This window comes from Myxine glutinosa, chromosome 8 (genome assembly GCF_964187855.1).
Source record: "Myxine glutinosa chromosome 8, kmMyxGlut1.1, whole genome shotgun sequence".
Classification (NCBI taxonomy): Eukaryota; Metazoa; Chordata; class Myxini; order Myxiniformes; family Myxinidae; genus Myxine; species Myxine glutinosa.
In genome coordinates this window covers 79487990-79510651 of record NC_136268.1, presented here as the reverse complement: position 1 = coordinate 79510651, position 22662 = coordinate 79487990, and the positions used below count along the sequence as shown (strand labels likewise).

General features: G+C 44.1%; 1 protein-coding gene across 1 annotated transcript in view; it reads right to left on the bottom strand.

The window, feature by feature from the left end:
• Positions 1-20530, bottom strand: part of MED27 (mediator complex subunit 27) — a 141753-nt gene extending 121223 nt beyond the window's left edge. Inside the window, exons 1-2 of the mRNA XM_068124688.2 lie at positions 20242-20530; positions 17521-17665 (exon numbers count right to left, since the gene is read on the bottom strand). Coding sequence (XP_067980789.1) covers positions 17521-17665; positions 20242-20429 — 333 coding nt within the window. The 5' untranslated portion in view covers positions 20430-20530. The remainder of the gene's footprint in view (positions 1-17520; positions 17666-20241) is intronic.
• Between the last annotated feature and the right edge of the window lie 2132 nt (positions 20531-22662).

Here is a 22662-nt window from a genome sequence, read left to right as displayed (position 1 = left end):
TCCCTCAATATACTTGAATTGTATCAAACAAGTTCAATATAATTTGATTTTGGTCTGACATTCAAAATGTCATGCAGTACACGTCTGCAAAGCAATGACATACAAAACATAATTTCATTGTAAACAAGCGTTACGCCTAGGTCCCCCGTCGGGGAAGTCATGTGAGTTGACAAAGTGGAACACACAGAAAACATGCTATGATATGATATTTCGCTAACAAGGGTCAGACATACATGGAGGCGGCCATCTTGGATTTTGACGTGGCGACCCAATTTTCAATAGCGTTCTTCCTTATGCCTAGATACACCCACACACCAGAAGGTACTTCGCTTATTTTTCAAGATATTTCGCTCACAAGGTTCAGACATATATATGGTGGCGGCCGTCCTGGATTTTGACGTGGCGACCCACTTTACAATAGCGGTCTTCCTTATGCCGAGATACACCCACACACCAAATTAGAAGTTGGTACTTCGCTTATCTTTCAAGATATTCTTCTCACAAGATTCAGACATACATGGCGGCGGCCATCTTGGATTTTGACGTGGCGACCCAATTTTAAACAGCGTTCTTCCGTGTGCCTAGATACACCCACACACCAGATTAGAAGTTGGTACTTCGCTTATTTTTCGAGATATTTCTCTCACAAGGTCCAGACATATATATGGTGGCGGCCATCTTGGATTTTGACGTGGCGACCCAATTTTCAATAGCGTTCTTCCTTATGCCTAGATACACCCACACACCAGATTAGAAGTTGGTACTTCGCTTATTTTTCAAGATATTTCGCTCACAAGGTTCAGACATATATATGGTGGCGGCCATCTTGGATTTTGACGTGGCGACCCAATTTTCAATAGCCTTCTTCCTTATGGCGAGATACACCCACACACCAAATTAGAAGTTGGTACTTCGCTTATTTTTCAAGATATTCATCTCACAAGGTTCGGACATACATCGCGGTGGCCATCTTGGATTTTGACGTGGCGACCCAATAGATACACCCACACACCAGATTAGACGTTGGTACTTCGCTTATTGTTCGAGATATTTCGCTCACAAGTTTCAGGAATATATATGGTGGCGGCCATCTTGGATTTTTACGTGGCTACCCAATTTTCAATCGCGTTCTTCCGAATGCCGAGATACACCCACACACCAAATTAGAAGTTGGTACTTTGCTTATTTTTCAAGATATTCATCTCACAAGGTTCAGACATACATGGCGGTGGCCATCTTGGATTTTGACGTGGCGACCCAATTTTCAATAGCGTTCTTCCTTATGCCTAGATACACCCACATACCAGATTAGAAGTTGGTACTTCGCTTATTTTTCAAGATATGCAGGTTACAAGGTTCAGACATACATGGCATCAGACATACATGGCGGCGGCCATCTTGGATTTTGACGTGGGTTGCACCCACACACCAAATTCGAATGCGGTCCTTCGCTTACGCACGCACGCCCGCACGCACGGACGGACGGACGGACGGACACACGGACGGAGGAGAAAGCCATAGTCCCCCTTTCGCTCCGCTGAGCGACGGGGGACAATAACAAGGGCCACATTAACAACAACAACAACAACAACAACAACAACAACAACAACAACCGAGAGTTCACAGAACACTTTACCCCACGCAGTGTCAAGTATTCAATTCCATTTAAATTAAATAAAGGTTGTAAAAGTCACATAAAAAAATTAATCCCAGCCGTTTACCGCCATTGACGCAGTGGCTATTACATCACCCTATCTAATGCGGTACATTGGCTATTATCCGTGCCTGTAGTGTGCATCCCTGGTAGCGTCATTAAAAACACTAAGTTTCCTGTTTGGAATGATTTTCAATCTTTTTTTCACTGCCAGACAGGCAGAGTAAAAACATTAACTCACTTCTCTCGATGTATGTGCGATCAGGACTATTTCAGAGCCAAAGTCCTGCTAAACTACAGACTCGTGTTCCGATTCATGGTCAAACTAGAACGGCACTCGGTAGAGCGCATACCTCCGCCAGGCTGAACAGTTCATGTTTTGTATCCCACTGAAAGGCCGGTTCTGGATTCGGACCTGAACCAAAATCTAATTGGCTTGTTCTTGTCACCTAACCAACTCATCCATAATTTTAGTCATAACTCGTCCATAACTTTTTAAAATATATTATATATCGCTTTTCGCCCGATGTATCAATGATAAAGAATCACTGAAAAATTAAATAACACTCGTATCCGAATCCATATGCGGATCTTCACCAAAATCAAATCAATTTAGGCATCGTCACACACACAAACTCTCCACCAAGTTTCGTCCAAATCCGTCCATAACTTTTTGAGATAGCCTGCTATGTATCGGTTTTAGCCCTATCACTTAAAATATTTTACTAGCCGGATCCGGATCTTCACCAAAATTGAACCAATTCTTCCTCGACACACACAACACACACACACACACACACACACACACACACACACACACACACACACACACACAACACACACACACACACACACACACACACACACACACACACACACACACACACACACACACACACAACCACCAAGTCTCGTCCAAATCTGTCCACAACTCTTTTGAGATATCCTGCTATATATATCGTTTTGGCCCTATCTCTCAATGGTGAAGAATCACTTTTAAAATTATACTAGCTGGATCCGACCAAAAACTAATCATTTGTCATTATCATATACGCTACTTCCCTGCCAAATTTCGTTCGAATCCGTCCACAACTTTTCGAGATATCTTGTTCACAGACAGATAAACAAACAAACAAACAGGCAGACAAACAGACAGACAGACCCCAGAGACAGGGGTGAAAACATAACCTCCATCCACCTTCGGTGGTGGAGGTAATATAACATTCAACTGAAATCAAGTTGTTCTGGTTCATAAATTGATGTTTGTGGATGGACAGATGGAAATGAACCAAATGCTTAACCCCACTTTTCGTTTCGTGTGTGTGGGGTAAAAACCCAGGCTCTATCGATACAACTTTTTAATACATTCCCTGTCCCGCCATATGTCGTCTGAGAAGGTCCACTGAGCAGAATACCCTACTAGGCCTTCGAGTATGCCACTGTGTCCTTTTTTAAAGTGGTGAAACCACTTCAATATTTGGCTATGTCCGTCCGTCCAACAAAAATGAAGAAGAAGAAGAAGATAGCCCACAGTGTTCAATTCAAAAGCGTTCTAAAGGGTAATTATAATGGGTTCTAAACGGTAATTCTAATGGGTTCCAAAGGGTAATTCTAAATGGCCTTGTTTGTTTCTAGGCTTTGCCTATTTCTTATTTTAAAATGTCAAACTGAACTTTTTCCTTTGGACATAGGTGTGATTTTTTTTCCCCCACAGGGAAATAAACACGAGAAAGTGCTGAGAAAAACAGCATAAAAGTTACAATTTTTGACATGCAAGAAGCAATACATGACATTTACAGAAGGAAACAAGTATTAAGAAATACCACAACTTACCAAACACGTGGACATATTTCAAGTGTACAAAGTTCCATTTTGTGGATCGATCTGTTGCTTTATTTAGATCGATTTGTAGGATGTAGGATGTAGAACCACCTTTGGAAGCCATTTTTCCCTGCAGAGCGGGGGTTGGCCTTTTTTGGGCACCATGGTCCCCTTTTTTGAAGCAATGTTTTATGGCCGAATGCCCTTCCTGCCACCAACCCTGTTAGTCGCCTCTTGCAACACACAGGGAATCACCAGTGAGCTGGTACTCAATTTGCCAACCTCGGAAGGATGACAGGCTGAGTCTTCCCCCCCGGTGTTAATTCAGCGATCTACCAGGATTCGAATACAGGATCCTAGGATCCCAAGCCGGCACCCTAACCGCTAAGCCAACACCAGGCTCAAGAGAGAAATAGAGAGGGTAAGAGAGAAATAGAGAGGGTAAGAGAGAAATAGAGAGGGAGAGAGAGAAATAGAGGATGAAATAGAGGATGTAGGATATATGTTTTTTTCGTTTGTTTGTTTGTTTTTTTGTATACAGAATCGAGGCTCGTGTAAGAGCTAACACATTGAACATGAAAACATGCACAGGCACATAAAACATACAATGAAGAGAGTGGGAGACAAGAGGGGGAGAGAGGGAAGCACACAAGCACAACAACAGAAGAGAACGGGGATGTCGGTAGATCTGTGGAAGGTGGAGGGCTGGGGGAGGAGGAAGGGGTACACGGTATAAAGCAAATGAACACTTCAGGGAATTTCAGAAAAAAGTTGGGTATTGAAAGAGGCGGATTTGGGGTGTTTTAACCGGGGTAGAAAAGATTAAGGTTTTGGATGGGGGAAGACAAGAGATGGTGGTGAACAGCTGTTTTAGAGACCTGAAGGGAGGAGAGGGATTGAAGAGAGTCTGGGAGTTTGTTCCAGAGGTGGGGGAAAGAGGAATGAAAGAGTGAAGGTGAGCAGAGGAATGAAAGGAATGAAAGAGTGAATATTTGTAGGATACAGAGGATAGACACCACATGACCAAAAGTATGCAGACACCCCTTCAAATTAGTGGATTTAGCTGTTTCAGCCACACCCATTCCTGACAAGTATATATATAATCAAGCACACAGCCATGCAATATCCATAGACAAACATTGGCAGTCGAATGGGCATTACTGAAGAGCTCAGTGACTTTCAGCATGGCACCGTCATAGGATGCCACCTTTCCAAAAAGTCAGTTCGTCAAATTTCTGTCCTGCTCGAGCTGCCCCGGTCAACTAAGTGCTGTTATTGTGAAGTGGAAACGTCTTGGAGCAACAACAGCTCAGCCGCAAAGTGGTAGGCCACACAAGCTCACAGAATGGGACTGCAGAGTGCTGAAGCGCGTAGTGCGTAAAAATCTTCTGTCCTTGGTCGCAACACTCACTACCGAGTTCCAAACTGCCTCTGGAAGCAACGTCAGCACAACAACTGTTCGAAATGGGTTTCCATGGCCGAGCAGCCGCACACAAGCCTAAGATCACCTTGCGCAATGCCAGGTGTAGGCTGGAGTGGTGTAAATCTCACCACCATTGGACTCTTGAGCAGTGGAAATGCGTTATCTGGAGTGATGAATCACGCTTCACCATCTGGCAGTCCGACGGACTAATCTGGGTTTGGCGGATGCCAGGAGAACGCTACCTACCCGAATGCATAGTGCCAACTGCAAAGTTTGGTGGAGGAGGAATAATGGTCTGGGACTGTTTTTCATGGTTTGGGCTCGGCCCCTTAGTGCCTGTAAAGGGAAATATTAATACCACAGCATACAATGGCATTCTAGACAATTGCGTGCTTCCAACTTTGTGGCAACAGTTTGGGTAAGGTCCTTTCCTGTTTCAGCATAGCAATTCCCCCGTGCACAAAGCGAGCTCCATACAGAAATGGTTTGTCGAGATCGGTGTGGAAGAACTTGACTGGCCTGCACACTGCACAGAGCCCTGACCTCAACCCCATCGAACACCTTTGGGATGAATTGGAACGCCAACTGCGAGCCAGGCCTAATCGCCCAACATCAGTGCCCAACCTCACTAATGTTCTTGTGGCTTAATGGAAGCAAATCCCTACAGCAATGTTCCAACATCTAGTGCAGGGGTTCTTAACCTGTGGTCCATGGACCCCTTTGGAGTCCGTGGATGGGCTTCAGGGGGTCCATGAACCAGGCGCATAAAAATTATTTAAAATTTATATTCGCTAGCTTTTCATAAAAAGTTTTATTTTTTGTCTATGTGCAGGATGATATGTACTTATTCTTGCCTACTGAAGACTAGTAGATCTGTAAGATAGGTTGAAATGGGATGATACTGAGTGTACAGTCAGGTAACATACAGTCGTCATCGTCGTCAAGTTATGACTTCTAGAATAGTTCCCATCGATAGAAATTGAAGAAAATGTACCCTGCCCATTCAGGGAATAGTCATTGATTTTTGCATGAAAAAAGTGAGATATATTCTTTGTAAAGATTGTTTTTTTAATTCTGATTATGCATGTGAAGGCATGTGAAGGAAATCATTTTCCTATGCAATAACATTTATTCATTGTATGCAAAATTTTGTGTTTATGTGCTTATGTGCATTTTTCTGGGTAGGGGTCTGTAGCTTTCACCAGATTCTCAAAGGGGTCCATGACTCAAAAAAGGTAAAGAACCCCTGATCTAGTGGAAAGCCTTCCCAAAAGAGTGGAGGCTGTTATAGCAGCCAAGGGGGACCAACTCCATATTAATGCCCATTATTTTGGAATGAGATGTTCGATGTTCGGGTGACCACGTACTTTTGGTCATGTAGTGCATATTTGTTCCATGTTATCAGGCCAACTAGACTGTTTAACAATACACAGCCTCAGTGGGGTCTCGGTGACTCCTTTCACATAATAAATCACTGAATATGGCCCCATTGTGGATTAAAAACAGTTTTTTAAAATAATCTAGCATATATACATTTTAAATGCAAAATTTATAACCGTCTCATTTTGTGCAAAATTGAGATTTAAAAAATATATACCTTGGAATAAATGACGTAGATCACAGGAGATGGAAGTGCAGACAAACATTCCCTCTGGAATGGACATGGCTAACTTAGACATTATCCACAATCAACACACTAAACTCACGTATTGATTAATATAGACAACTTTGTCCAACTGTGTTTAAGGCCACCCTGGAGTGCAAATCGAGCAAATAAGCCTTGCAGCTCACATCTCAAACTATGGGCATGACTAGCCAAGTTGAAACTCCTGAGGTCCTGAGGTACGCTAGGTGAGTCTGTGTTCTAATGTGTGCTTCAAGGCCAGTATGAGATGTTTCTAACTGCAGTGTTGCTGAGGTATATAGACTACAATGGATCTGAGAAAGATTGACATGTATTAAAGTAAATCTGCGTACGCACACACACACACAGATGAGACAGACACTCCTGGTAACGGATCCATCGTGGTCTCGGATCCATCGAAGTCAAACATGTTCTACCTCAGACTATGGGCATGACTTGCCAGCTTGAGGCTTGTTACATTTTTATTTTGATCCTTAGGTATCATACTTTGAAAAACCAAGAGTGGTGCTTTTAACACGATTTGCACACGTACATCCATTACCACCCAGACTATCACACTTACTGTGAACATTTCAAAATAAATGATATTCAGCATTACAAATGTCTGCACGAATGAAATAATATATCAAAAGATGCGCAGACAGCATATGCACAAATTAATGTACTTTGCATAAATTAATAATTGCCCTGCATATGTTTCCGTTTCCATTTCCACAATTATTACCATTAAGTGTTTCAAGCACATATACAGTGCACACGCACACACACGTTAGGAATATCTTTTGATTCATTTTGCTGCATTCTGGTGTTGGTGTTGGCTTAGCCTGGTGTTGCTTAGCCTGGTGTTGGCTTCGCGGTTAGGGTGCCGGCTTGAGATCCGAGGATCCTGAGTTCGAATCCCGGTCGATCGCTGAATTAACACCAGGGGGATTTACTCAGCCTGTCATCCTTCCGAGGTCGGCAAATTGAGTACCAGCTTGCTGGGATGAATGATCCCGGTGTGTATCCCGGTTTAGAATAGGTACACCGTATCCCTGCTCATCGTAAGAGGTGACTAAGGGTTGGCGTCAGGAAGGGCATCCGGCCATAAAAACTGCCTCAAAAGGGAACCATGAGGTCATGAAGCCCGCAAGGCTAACCCCTGCTTTAGCGGGGAAAAAATGGCCTCAAAACGATCATTCCTTCATTTTGCTGCATTCAAGATGTCCTAGCAAACCTATTTTTTAGAAAAGGGTGGGGACAAAGCTGGATTTGCACTTGCTGTTAACGGAGCATGTGATCACAAGACTACCTTAAGCCTATATATTTTGGAATTCAAAGAAAATGATCATGCTATCTCTTCCTAGATTATTTTAATTCAATACAGTGGAAGGTAAAGCTCAGACAGAAGATGGTGATTGACAGATTTAGGAAACACAGAAAGGGGATGGATGTCATGCAACAGAAGACATAAGAAACAGCGTTGCGGACATGGCAGATAAGGAAAAAAAGGAAAACGAAAAAGAAAAAAGGAGCAAACATGTTCTGGTAACTCAATTTGCCCAATTTGTTAAGGCATTGCATCGGGTTAACAAGACTGGATTGGCCTGTGCAATGCCACCAAATTGATGGCCCTCGAAAGAGAGATAGACAGGCAATCTGGCGCAGACCTCACAGTAGAGGAATCTTGCTGTGGAAAGCAATAATCCGGCAATGGAAAAGGCAGGTCAGGCAAAGAGTGCTCAGTCTTGGCAATGCATCAAATACATGTCAATTGCTCATCGATCCTACAGACAGTTCAGGAGATCATCCGGCTTTTTTTTAAAATCCCCAATAGTCGGTTTAGCACAGCACATGGCTGTGTCAGTTTGTTTGCTTGTACAAGGTCATGCAAACTGTTAGCCTGTGCACTAAACGTGTAGATAAGATTTTTCAATTGAAAAAAAGTAACATCTTCAAACCTAAAGCATGCCAGTGAGAGTGTACAATAATGATTTTCCATACTGCATCTTAAACAGGCTTTGATGGATGTATTATAGTGTCAGCATCAAGCACATTATGATGTCACATGATAATAGTTTCACATCTATAGGGTCTGCTGATGCGGACCTGCCGTCCTGAAGCAATGTGCTTCACTAATGGCCGAATTAAAGGAAGTCATGTTCGAGCGGACAGCGTAGCTTTCCGGGTCAAGATTCAAATCCCGCCGGCCACTTCAAACTCATCTCTTTAACATATTGTTGCGGATATGAGGACTGTATTTTTTAGTGATTGTGTGCTTTATTATTATTATTATTGTTATTCTGCCCCTCCTGCCTCCGGAGCTGTGTAAAGGTCAAAGGGCGTCCCATAATTAGTCCACAAGCATACACGTCAGCCAATCATAGAATACCCCTGTTCGATAGTTATATCTTATTCTGTGTTTTAGGGTAAGGCTGTGTCTCCCATTAATAGAAGTACTCCATTGCACCAAGTGAAAGAGATAGATTCCCTTCATTCCCATTCCCAAAACCTCCATTCCCCCTTTTCGTCGATTGGAAACTACCTCCGCTCCAATTGCCGCCATTGACCACGAGGCAGGGTTGGGGAAGAAAGGCGGGTCCCCACCTCGTCATAGAGGGGAGGAGTGAACCAGCCCTTGCCGACCAACCCCGAACGAGGGGTTGGCTTTAGAGGGCGGAGAGAGAACGTTTTGGGGAGGTTCGCAAAAGGGTCAAGGGTGGGGCTTATATAACCCGAGGCAGAGGCCCCCAGAGAGAGTCGAGGAGGGAGGAGATCAGAAGACAGAAAGGCCTTGAGTTGGACTAAGCAAGAGAGGAAGTTGTTGGACTGGGTGGGACTAAGAAAGAGAGAGAAAGAGTCCTGAAGCTTGTGAGGGAAGGAGAGAGAACCCGTCACACCAACCCTCCACCAAGCTCCGCGTTGGCTCCACCAAGCGTTCACCTCCACCAAGCTCCACGTTGGCTCCACCAAGCGTTCACCTCCACCAAGGCTCCACCAAGCTCCGCGTTGGCTCCACCAAGCGTTCACCTCCACCAAGCTCCGCGTTGGCTCCACCAAGCGTTCACCTCCACCAAGCGTTCACCTCCACCAAAGCTCCACCAAGCTCCGCGTTGGCTCCACCAAGCGTTCACCTCCAGCCATCCACCTCCTGCGATTCCTGTCATCATTCCCCGCGTGAGTCTGTCTTTTGTTTGTTCTGTCCTGGGTTAATTAAGACTGTAGGTAAGCTAGTATTTTCACTGTGTCACCTGCGTCTTATGTGCTGTAAATAAACGTGACTGCTTTCTTTTTGCTTATGTGTGTAAATAGTAAATAAATTTAGTAGTATTTCCAAACCTTTCTTTGCCTTCGTCTTCCTCTTTGCATTCGTCGTTTTAGTCTTTTCCCTCATTGAGCAGCCGCGGTGCGATCCGGCCAACGTTTGGGTGGAATCGGGTTCTAATCGGGGAATAACTGTTCGGTCGCGGTAATACCAACCGCTCGGTAAAATAACATCTTTAACCGCATCCGCAACATATTAACATATGTTTGGCTTTTTTCAAAAGCTTTTTGGCTTTTTTGGCTTTTTTGTCCTACAGACATTACTTCAGAATGTCTGTCCTTGGTCCGATTTTACCAGTCCGATTACCAGTCCGATTTACCAGTGTCAAGTCCGATTACCAGTCCGATTTTACCAGTCCGATTTTTTCGGATTTTCCAGTTTTCGGGTGACACAGTGAGTGACATAGTCAATTACCAGTCCGATTTTCGCCAAATAAAGGCTCCCGTTATCCACAGATACCCCTGTGTCCTCCTAGACGCGAAGTCAGGATGAATTTCGCAAAAAATAAAGTCCTTCGGCGACGAAAATTTAACATGGGGTTTTCCTATGTAAATTTACCCTGAAGAAGAATTTGTGACATAGTTGTTCGGAGTTGTGACTGTTCGGACCTCATGTCGTTCGAACGACCTCATGTCATGTCATGTCATGACATGTCATGTCCTCACCTCATGTCATGTCGTTCCGAACCGGGACATGTTCGGACCCGACCTCATGTTCGGAGTTGTTCGGAGGCAAAAATTACCAGTCCGATTTTTGCCAAATAAAGGCTCCCGTTATCCACAGATACCCCTGTATCCTCCTAGACGTGAAGTCAGGATGAATTTCGCAAAAAATAAAGTCCTTCGGCGACGAAAATTTAACATGGGGTTTTCCTATGTAAATTTACCCTGAAGAAGAATTTGTCCTTGGCTGTCCTACAGACAGTTCAGGAGATCATCCGGCTTTTTTTTTTAATCCCCAATAGTCGGTTTAGCACAGCACATGGCTGTGTCAGTTTGTTTGCTTGTACAAGGTCATGCAAACTGTTAGCCTGTGCACTAAACGTGTAGATAAGATTTTTCAATTGAAAAAAAGTAACATCTTCAAACCTAAAGCATGCCAGTGAGAGTGTACAATAATGATTTTCCATACTGCATCTTAAACAGGCTTTGATGGATGTATTATAGTGTCAGCATCAAGCACATTATGATGTCACATGATAATAGTTTCACATCTATAGGGTCTGCTGATGCGGACCTGCCGTCCTGAAGCAATGTGCTTCACTAATGGCCGAATTAAAGGAAGTCATGTTCGAGCGGACAGCGTAGCTTTCGGGTCAAGATTCAAATCCCGCCGGCCACTTCAAACTCATCTCTTTAACATATTTACATCTACCCCATGGATTAATCAAACACCGGGCCAAAATGGTTTGCATGCGTGCGCGATAAGGCAGTAATCAGGCGACATGTACACTTAAGAAATAACAGGTTAATTGAAGAAGAGAGGACAAGGCGACACGCAGAGAATTCCGAAATTAAACATAAATGGACAGAAATAAGCAATACATGGATAATACACATAACAATACAGTTACATGAAACCTAGGGTGCCACAAGAACACACACATTCACTCACGATGGGGGAGGGGAGGGGAGGGAGGCAAGGTTCCAAAGGATGTGGGGATAAACACAGGCTCCAATGCAGGCAGGCCTCCAGAGTGAGCAGCTTGGGCAGCGAGGAAGGCACGGCCAGCTACGCAGCCGGTAGAGTGAGGCGAAGAGAGAGAATAGGGAGAAGAGGGAGGCAGAAATACCTGTGTAAATCCCCTTTTATCATCTCCCTTGTGGCTATGCCCCATTCTCTGTACACTACTGATCATTGTCTAGACCGGCCATTGAGGTGGCACGTCATCACCAGCGCAGCCATGTCATGTCACGCCACCTGTGCCGCCAGATCACGCAGGCATGGTGTCGCCACCAGGTGCGTGCGTGGTGTGCACTTAAAAGGTTATAGATGGTCCAAAGGGTACGTTCCAATAGTAGTTCGTGTCTAAGGAGTCAAATATCTCAAGCACGTAAAAAGTGTCTAAAGCTCTAAATGGTCAAGGATCCCAGCTGTCTAATCTGTCTGAAGGGTGTAAGGGGTCTGAATGGTGTTAGGGTCTAAGGGGTCTAAAGGAACTCAATGGGTGTAAAGGCCTTTGGGATCTAGGGGTTTAAAGGGTATAAAAGGTCTAAAGGGCAAAGGGATTGAAAGGTGTCTAAAGTATTGATAGGGCCTTAAAGATAAAAGGGGCCTGAAGGGTCCTTGGAGTCGAAAGGGTCCTCACAGGTCTAAAGGGTCTTAGCAGTCTAAAGGGTCGAAAGGTACATTCCAATGGTAATTAATACATACATGTAGTCAAAATGTTCAAACAGTACGTAATTAATTGACATAAAATCATATGGCTTCACAGACTGTTTTTTCAGTTACATACACACATCATATATATATATATATATATATATATATATATATATATATATATATATATATATATTGTTGTGGATATGAGAATGTTTTTTTTATTTTATTGTTGTGGTAAAAGGTTGTTGTAAAAGGTTGTTGTAAAAGGTTGTTGTAAAAGGTTGTTGTAAAATATCACCCCTCCTCCCTCCGTTTGTGGTTGTATAAAGGTCAAAGGGCGTTCCCGTAGTTAGTCCATAAAACATACATGCAGGACACGATATATCTTTTTTGACAGTTATATCCTTATTATGTGTATTAGTGTAAGGCTGTGTCTTCCATTAATTGAAATACTCCATTGCACCAGTGAAAGAGAATAGATTCCCTTTCCTTCCCATCCCCAAAACCTCCATTTCCATATTACATCCCCTCTCGTCACTGCTGAGCCCTCGATTCCCAATCACCTCCCCTCCAATAACCGCCATTGACCATGTGCTTTGAGTCGGAGAAGAAAGGCGGGTCTCCACCTCGTCAGAGGGGAGGAGGGGCGTGCCCGCCCGTCGTCATCCAAGGCGGAGCCCGAGGGTCGCGCGACCAACCAGGGCCGAGGTGAGCACCCCGATGGGCGTGTCCAAAACGCCGGGGGCGTAATCGCTGGAGGCGCTATAAAAGGCGCAAAACGGAAGTGGTCACGAGGAGTTGGTCAGGGATGCACAAAGAGTTGGTCACAAGGAGTTGGTCACAAGGAGTTGGTCACAAGGAGTTGGTCACAAGGAGTTGGTCACAAGGAGTTGGTCACAAGGAGTTGGTCTGAGTCGGTTGCGTTGGTAAGGAGTCGGTGGTCAGTTGGTTGCGGTGCGGAGTCGGTGGTGAGGAGTGAGAGAAACAAGAAAGAGTTGAGGGTTTGGACCAGACAAGTCCTGGGAACGCAGCGGACGGAGGCCGCAGCAGCAAGAGCACCCAACAGCGAAAGGGGGCCTGAACGGCGGTTTGGAGCAGGGCCGAAGAGGAACGGCGGCTACTAAACGCGCCGGTGGTGCTGCGGGACCCCCTTTGGACCTCCCTCTCCCTCCAACCATCCACCTCCTGCCTTTCCACCCTTCTTGTATACGTGAGTTTGTTTTGTTTGTTCTGTCCCTGGGTATTTAATTAAGTCTGTAGGTAAGCTAAAATTTGCACTGTGTCACCTGCGTCTTATGTGTTGTAAATAAACTTGATTGCTCCTTTTTGCTTGTGTGTGTAAATAATAAACCCCATTACTCGTCTGTACGTCTTCTCGTTTGATTCCTTTTCCTCTTGCATTGCGTCGTTTTCGTCTTTTCCCCTCATTGAGCAGCTACGGTGCGATACGGCCAAAGTTCTGGGTGAATCGGGTGAGTCAGGGATCCTGTTAGGTCGCGGTCATACACCACCGCTCGGTCATCATAACATCTAAACCGCGATCTGTAACAATATATATATATATATATATATATATATATATGTATATATATATATATATATATATATATATATATATATATATATATATATACTAAAGCTGGAAAGGCTCAAAACAAGTCTCTCTGTGCACCACCCACAGCGAGATAACCTGTCATCGATCCTTCTGTTCCTGCACTCAAATATGTTTAAGAGAAGGAAATCGTCGAGGAATTGCAAAACTCCTGTGATAGCCGAGCCTCGCTTCTTGCTATTCTAGGCTGGAGTGCTACCATTGCACTGTGTGCCCATTTCTAACACATTTACCACTCACATCCAATTATCTCATGAGAGACTCCTTCACCCAACCATATATATTTGTGTTGTCAGACAGAAGTTAACATGCCCTTTCTACAGTTGTGACACATAATGCAGGTGCTGAATTGTTTGCAAGTGCATTTAACTTGTAATGGAAAACAGAAATTCTGCCTCATTTAACTGTGGCTCGGAGGACTAAGCACACATACACTACATGGCCATAAGTATGTGGACACCCATTCTATTTAGTGAACTCGGCTGTTTCAGCCACACCCATTGCTGACAGGCATATATAATCAAGCACACAGCCATGCAATCTCCGTAAACAAACAGTGGCAGTAGAATGGGCCATACTGAAGAGCTCAGTGACTTTCAACGTGGCACCGTCATAGGATGCCACCTTTCCAACAAGTCAGTTCATCAAATTTCTGCCCTGCTAGAGCTACAGCAGTCAACTGTAAGTGCTGTTATTGTGAAGTGGAAACGTCTAGGAGCAACAACAGCTCAGCCCTGAAGTGGTAGGCTACACTAGCTCACAGAATGGGACCACAGAGTGCTGAAGCACGTAGAGAGTAAACACCGTTTGTCCTCGTTTGCAACACTCACTACAGAGTTCCAAACTGCCTCTAGAAGCAACATCAGCACAACAACTGTTCATCAGGAGCTTCATGAAATGGGTTTCCATGGCCGAGCAGCCCCACACAAGCCTAAGATCACCATGCGCAATGCCAAGCTTCGGCTGGAGTGGTGTAAAGCTCGCCGCCATTTGGCCTCTGGAACAGTGGAAACCTGTTCTCTGGAGTGATGAATCACGCTTCACCATCTGGCAGTCTGACGGACGAATCTGGGTTTGGCGGATGCCAGGAGAACACTACCTGCCCGAATGCATAGTGCCAACTGTAAAGTTTGGTGGAGGGGGAATAATGGTCTGGGGGTGTTTTTCATGGTTCGGGCTAGGCCCCTTAGTTCCAGTGAAGGGAAATCTTAACGCTACAGCATACAATGACATTCTAGACGATTGTGTGCTTCCAACTTTGTGGCAACAGTTTGGGGAAGGCCCTTTCCTGTTTCAGCATGACAATGCCCAGTGCACAAAGCAAATTTCATACAGAAATGGTTTGTCGAGATCGGTGTGGAAGAACTTGACTGGCCTGCACAGAGCCCTGACCTCAACCCCATCGAACACATTTGGGATGAATTGGAACGCCGACTGCGAGCCAGGCCCAATCACCCAACATCAGTGCCCGACCTAACTAATGCTCTTGTGGCTGAATGGAAGCAAATCCCCAGCAATATTCCAACATCTAGTGGAAGGCCTTCCCAGAAGAGTGGAGGCTGTTATAGCAGCAAAGGGGGGAGGAGGGAAACTCCATATTAATAATGGCCATGATTTTGGAACGAGATGTTCGATGAGCACAAACAGGTGTGATGTTCGAGTGTCCACATACTTTTGGCCATGTAGTGTACCCATGGACTGGAGGGAAACAACCTTGTAGAAAGGGCAACATGGTACATGCAAAAACAAAATTCAATGAAAAATTTCAAATTTGATCATTTCAGAAATACAACGACATATTGTTACATATTGTTATATATTTACATCAGTGAGGAGATTAAGGTGGTATACTTATTAGCAGCATTGCATATTCATAGCTCAAATTGAAAAGATCAGGAATTACACCTATTAAGGTGGTATACTAGTCTATTACACCACCTTATTTAACATGTTACATTAGTTATTCATGCCTATTCTTGTGTCCTTTATGACATCCCTAAAAACAGAAATTTTCCTGTTTGGAATGATTTTCAACTTTGTTTGGCTGCCAGACAGCAAAAATTTTTACCATGCTCCTTTCTGTGCATGCGTGACCTCAATGACACTCTGTACAATTTGTCAAAATGAAGAGTCAACATACTGATAAACAGGCAGGTTCCTGTTCCAATTCATTTTCAAAATGTAACATTCAATTGAAATCAAGTTGTTCCTTGAACATAAACTAACGTCTGTCGACAGACAGAGAGAACCAATTGCTTAATCGTGCTTTTTTAGTCACACACAGGGTAAATATTGGGGACAGTGAGGCCAAAACTGCCATTTACTATGGAATGACCCAAATGTGCAAGGTCCCCAGTTAGACTTTCCCCAGATCATTAATTGATTCAAAGCAGCTCAGTTTTCAATGGGATAAATCCTCAGCAGAAGATATGTATGATCAGTAGAATCACTATTTGCTATAAAAATTTGTTTACTTTTCACTGATATGCTCATTGGAATCTCGTTTTAAAATTAGTTAATAAAAATGTCGTATCATAGAGATTTCCTTTTTGTCAAGGAGCCAAAGCCATCAGTGACTTCATATATAAGCACTTCAGTAAGCAAATCTATCATATAAAACACAATGTCAGTTTGTGTGTTTGTACAGATGCCTGTCCCCCTCGGGTTTTAAAGGCCAATCTTTTAACATGAATGTGCGTTCACTGCAGTCTATTTTCGAGGATAAAACAACTTCAAAATTTTTTTAACATAAAGAGCAATTGTCTCTTCTATTGGAATTGTAGACGGTGGCTTGCAAACCGAGCCTCAAGGCAGTGTACAGAAGCGTTTAAAAAAACAAACAATAAATACAAGGCACAGGGAGGTGAAATTCGCTGCACGTGATGTACAATGCGCGCAGAGTAAAACTAGTTCATTTACGTCTGCATAAAAAAAACCACCTTTAGAGGCCATTTTTCCCCGCAAAGCGGGGGTTGGCCTTTTTCGGGGACCGTGGTTGTTGTTGTTTTTCGGTCCCCTTTTTGAAGCAATGTTTTACGGCCGGATGCCCTTCCTGCCGCCAACCCTTTTTGTCGCCTTTTACGACAAACAGGGAATTACCAGTGATGTCTAATAAATAAAAAAGATAAAAGCACATGTGACACTAGGCTGAGGCTTCAAACCTTGACATGCTCATGAGGCTGCAACATCGAATAAACTTTTCCAACCAGTCATATTTGAAGGACTCTTTACGAGTAAATAAATAAAAAGCAAAAACCTAGACATATATAGGAAACTAGAACAGCACACTGTAGAGAGCATACCTCCGCCAGACTGAACAGTTAACCTTTTGTATCCCATTGATAGGTCGGATCTGCATCCGGACCTGAACCAAAATCGAATCGGCTTGTCCTTGTCACGTAATCAACTCATCCACCAAGTTTTGTCACAACCCATTCACAACTTAAGATGTTGTGCTAGATATCGTTTTTTTTGGTCCTATCTCTCAATGATGAAGAATCACTTTAAAAATTCTCGAATCTGGATCCGGATTCGGATCTTCACCAAAATCGAATCAATTCTTCCTTGTCACACACCCAACCTGTCCACTAAGTTCTGTCTAAATCCGTCCACAACTTTGAGATGTCCTGTTCACAGACAGACAAACGCACAGGGATGAAAACATAACCTCCATCCACTTTAGGTGGTGGAGGTAACAATGTTGAAAGAACAAGATCTACAGGATGAAGAAACTTACTTTGTTAGACCACTTATAGGCTTGCAATAACTGGCTGTAGATTGGAGTTTTGTCTTGTACAGGATCCAAACTTAAAAGGCCACTGTTGTGCAATGGATGGCTTTCCGAGGGTCGACCCACATGGGTGGCAAGGCGCTCCAGATCACTAAAATTAAAATTAAAAAAATGTAAAAGTCAAAAAAGAAAATGAAAAATCAAATCCTCACAACTCTCTCAAAACAATTATCAACATCACAATATCAGGGTAAAATCACGTTTCTTTAAAAATAAAAAAGAAGAGGAAGAGGTCAAAAAGTTCTGTCTGTTCCTGGTTTATTGTTGTTGCGCTAGTTTATTTCGTTGTTAAAATCACACATATTTGAATGAAAAACATTTTAAACCAGTTTATTTCCCACCAATACATTTGTGCAAGACACCATATCTACGCCGAATATGTCGAGGAATAAGCGAGGGCAGGTGTGAATTTCACAAGCATTCACAAATTAAACAAACTGGTTGGTGTTGTCATTTAAGGGCATTGCTCATGTTTGAGGTATCTCAAATACTGCATGAATTATCGATCCCACCTCCCCCTCCATCCCCACATGTTACCTCTCCGCTCCACAGTCTGATACCCTCGTAGAATGGCAACTCTCCCTCCCCACCTCCTAGAATGGTAACTATCTGCCCTTCACCCCCTATGATGGTAAATATCTGCTCTTCACCCCCGAGAATGGTAAATATCTGCTCTTCACCCCCTAAGATGGTAAATATCTGCTCTTCACCCCCGAGAATGGTAAATATCTGCTCATCACCCCCGCGAATGGTAAATATCTGCCCTTCACCCCCTATGATGGTAAATATCTGCCCTTCACCCCCTATGATGGTAAATATCTGCCCTTCACCCCCTATAAAAAAAAAAAAAAAAAACCAAAAAAAAAAAAACCACCGTTTAGAGGCCATTTTTCCCCGCAAAGCGGGGGTTGGCCTTTTCGGGGACCGTGGTAGTTGTTGTTGTTTTTTTGGTCCCCTTTTTGAAGCAATGTTTTACGGCCGGATGCCCTTCCTGACGCCAACCATTTTTGCCGCCTTCAACGACAAACAGGGAATTACCAGTGAACTGGTACTCAAGGGGGGTAAATGATGGTAAATATCTGCCCTTCACCCCCTATGATGGTAAATATCTGCTCTTCACCCCCTAAGATGGTAAATATTTGCCCTTCACCCCCTAAGATGTTAAATATCTGCCCTTCACCCCCTAAGATGGTAAATATCTGCCCTTCACCCCCTAAGATGGTAAATATTTGCCCTTCACCCCCTAAGATGGTAAATATCTGCTCTTCACCCCCTATGATGGTAAATATCTGCCCTTCACCCCCTATGATGGTAAATATCTGCTCTTCACCCCCGAGAATGGTAAGTATCTGCCCTTCACCCCCTATGATGGTAAATATCTGCTCTTCACCTCCGAGAATGGTAAATATCTGCCCTTCACCCCCTATGATGGTAAATATCTGCCCTTCACCCCCTATGATGGTAAATATCTGCTCTTCACCCCCGAGAATGGTAAATATCTGCCCTTCACCCCCTAAGATTGTAAATATCTGCCCTTCACCCCCTATGATGGTAAATATCTGCTCTTCACCCCCTAGGATGGTAAATATCTGCCCTTCACCCCCCTAAGATTGTAAATATCTGCCTTTCACCCCTGAGGATGTTAAATATCTGCTCTTCACCCCCTAGGATGGTAAATATCTGCCCTTCACCCCCGAGGATGGTAAATATCTGCCTTTCACCCCCGAGAATGGTAAATATCTGCCTTTCACCCCCGAGAATGGTAAATATCTGCCTTTCACCCCCGAGAATGGTAAATATCTGCCTTTCACCCCCGAGAATGGTAAATATCTGCCTTTCACCCCCGAGAATGGTAAATATCTGCCTTTCACCCCCGAGAATGGTAAATATCTGCTCTTCACCCCCTATGATGGTAAATATCTGCCTTTCACCCCCGAGAATGGTAAATATCTGCCCTTCACCCCTTAGAATGGTAAATATCTACCTTTCACCCCAAGGAAGGTAACCATCTGCCCTTCACCACCTAGGATGGTAAATATCTACCTTTCACCCCCAAGGATGGTAAATACCTGCCCCTTACCCCCTAGAATGGTAAATATCTGCCTTTCACCCCAAGGAAGGTAACCATCTGCCCTTCACCACCTAGGATGGTAAATATCTGCCTTTCACCCCCTATGAATGGTAACTCTCTCCATGAGTTGAAATCCCCATCCTCCCTTATAAATAAATGGTCGTGCTTGTCTCTTCGCAAACATTTTACTAATAACAATACTCACCCCCCCCCCCCCCCCCGCCCCGTTCTCTTCATTTAGCGATGTATAAACTAGCAAACATTTTGAGGGTGAGGGGAGGGAAAGAAAGAGTGCAGGGGTACTGGAATCGCAGGGGTACTGGAAACATGCCAAAGGTTATTCCAATAAGTAATAATTACAAATACAATTACTGCCTTTTCATCAATGAAGCTGTTTCCATGCGATTGAAGATTGATGTTGAGGGGAGGAGTCGTCACACCCCCCCCCCCCCCGCCCCATCAGATCACGACTCCACCCCTCCCCCTACCTCCCTCAAGCTGCCCCCACAAGGGAGGTTATATACAAAACGCAAACATAAAGGCAAATAACATCACAGGCAACCAGTAACAGACACAGGAGTCCTTATCCTCGTCACCTGAAGTCTCTGTTGACTGCTTGCAGATTCTCCTGAAACTCAGTCATGAAAGCTTTCTCGGGTCCCGCACGGATCCCGCCCCTCAAGCTCCCGAACACGCGGCTCACGGAAGAGCGAAGCTGATGTACAGCCGCGATGGCTTGAGCTACGGCCTCCAGGCCCGGTAGAGGCCCGACGTTCTCTGTCATGGTCAGTCAACCAGAATGAAGAAGCTACATTGACGCCGCCGGACTCAAACGATACCAGTACCAGGTCCAGGGATCAATTAATTAATTAATACACTTTCACCAAAAGCAATCTTCAATGCAGTTAAATGGCGCTGATTTTGATTTAGAATTACACAAAGAGTAATAAAACGAATGGCAAAGAAAGAGAGAATAAAAGGGACCGATAAGGTCTGTGGAAACCTCCTACACCGCCATAACGACACCATCAGCTACAGCGCAAAAGTGAAGTCAACAGAAATAATATACATCGGGTTTAGTAGGTGATGCGCCAAAGGACGAAAATAATCATCCTACAAACATTATCATTTTTCGTCAAACTCTTCAGAAAATATTACTTCAGTTACATTATGTGGTACAGTGAGTGAGTGCAGTCATTTGGTATAAATTGCAGCTGAGGATGATTGCAGAAATATTTTGGCTTTATTAATATTATCTTCAAATAATTTTCATTCCTTTTTCATGTTGTTTGTTCTCTTCTCTTTTTGATGGGTGTCCAAGTGTGTTATTGCTGCTGAGATTACGGCCGGTTTTACACGACTGCTGCTTTATTCGCTGAATTTGTGTTGGGGTCTTCTCTTGGAGTTCAATTCAGTTTTTTCCCGTTTGATCTACCCCACTATTTATTAGTCCCCTACCGGTGTACACCGGAGGGGACTATAGGTTTGCACGCCGTCCCTCCGTCCGTCAGTCTGTCAGTCTGTCAGTCTGTCAGTCCGTCACTCCGTCAGTCTGTCAGTCCGTCAGTCTGTCAGTCTGTCACTCCGTCAGTCCGTCAGTCCGTCACTCCGTCAGTCCGTCAGTCCGTCACTCCATCAGTCCGTCACTCCATCAGTCCGTCAGTCCGTCACTCCGTCAGTCCGTCAGTCCGTCACTCCGTCACTCCATCAGGCCGTCACTCCATCAGTCCATCAGTCCGTCACTCCGTCAGTCCGTCAGTCCGTCACTCCGTCAGTCCGTCAGTCCGTCACTCCGTCAGTCCGTCAGTCCGTCAGTCCGTCAGTCCGTCACTCCGTCAGTCCGTCAGTCCGTCACTCCGTCAGTCTGTCAGTCCGTCACTCCGTCAGTCTGTCAGTCCGTCACTCCGTCAGTCTGTCAGTCCGTCACTCCGTCACTCCGTCAGTCCGTCACTCCGTCAGTCTGTCAGTCCGTCACTCCGTCAGTCCGTCAGTCCGTCAGTCCGTCACTCCGTCACTCTGTCAGTCCGTCAGTCCGTCAGTCCGTCACGCAAAGAACAGTTTTCCGGACTTTTTTTCTAAACGCTTAATGCTAATGATTTCAAACTTGGCACATGGTTTCCTCATGATAAGTGACAGATCAAGTTCGAACTTCACGACGTTTCGATCATTTTTGACAAAGTTATGGCACTTTGAACTTTCGGAATTCTGATAATTCTGATGATCCTTAACTCAGTGCCATTTTAAGTTTTAATTTCCTTTAAAAAAGATTTTCTCTGCAATAATAGGACCGATTGAGATCAGATTTTCACCATAGGAGGGACTCGGTCTGTAGAATATTTTAATGGTAATTATGACGTCACAGGTCACGTGGTTCTGGCGCCATATTGTTTTTCGTGAAAACACGAAAACCCCTTTTTCTCTGCAACGGCTGAACAGATCGAGGCCAAACTTTGCAGTCAGAATCGCATACACATGACGAACAAAAACGTCAGCGAGCATGATGTCATGCGTCACATGGTTTCAGAGTTATGACGTTTTTAAGCATGAACCTTTAAAACCGAGCCCCTCCCTCATTTTTGATCCAATCGAGGGGAAACTTCACAGATCTGTTCCGCATGTCAGTCTACTAAAATGTCCTTTTGGAATTTGCGATAGCTCACGTGGTTTGGCAGATATTGTTATTAAACGAAAATATTTTAAAAATGGATATCTCTTGAATCGCTTTATTGATCGACGTGAAACGTCACACTATAGTAGACGTCATGAAGAGTAACAAGTGTGCAAAATTTCAAGATTATTGGATGTACGGTCTGGAAGCTAGAAGTTGTTCTTGCGTGAAGAAGAAGAGGCGTCAAGTTTGCGGATTTAATTATTTATCACATGTACAGACTGAAACCATCGTTGGACACGACCTGTCGCGGTCATTTTAACCTCAAATAAAATTCTAATTTAAGATTTGTCAATAGCTGAGGTATATTAACAAACGAATAAAACAGATTTGGTCAAATTCTGACTTT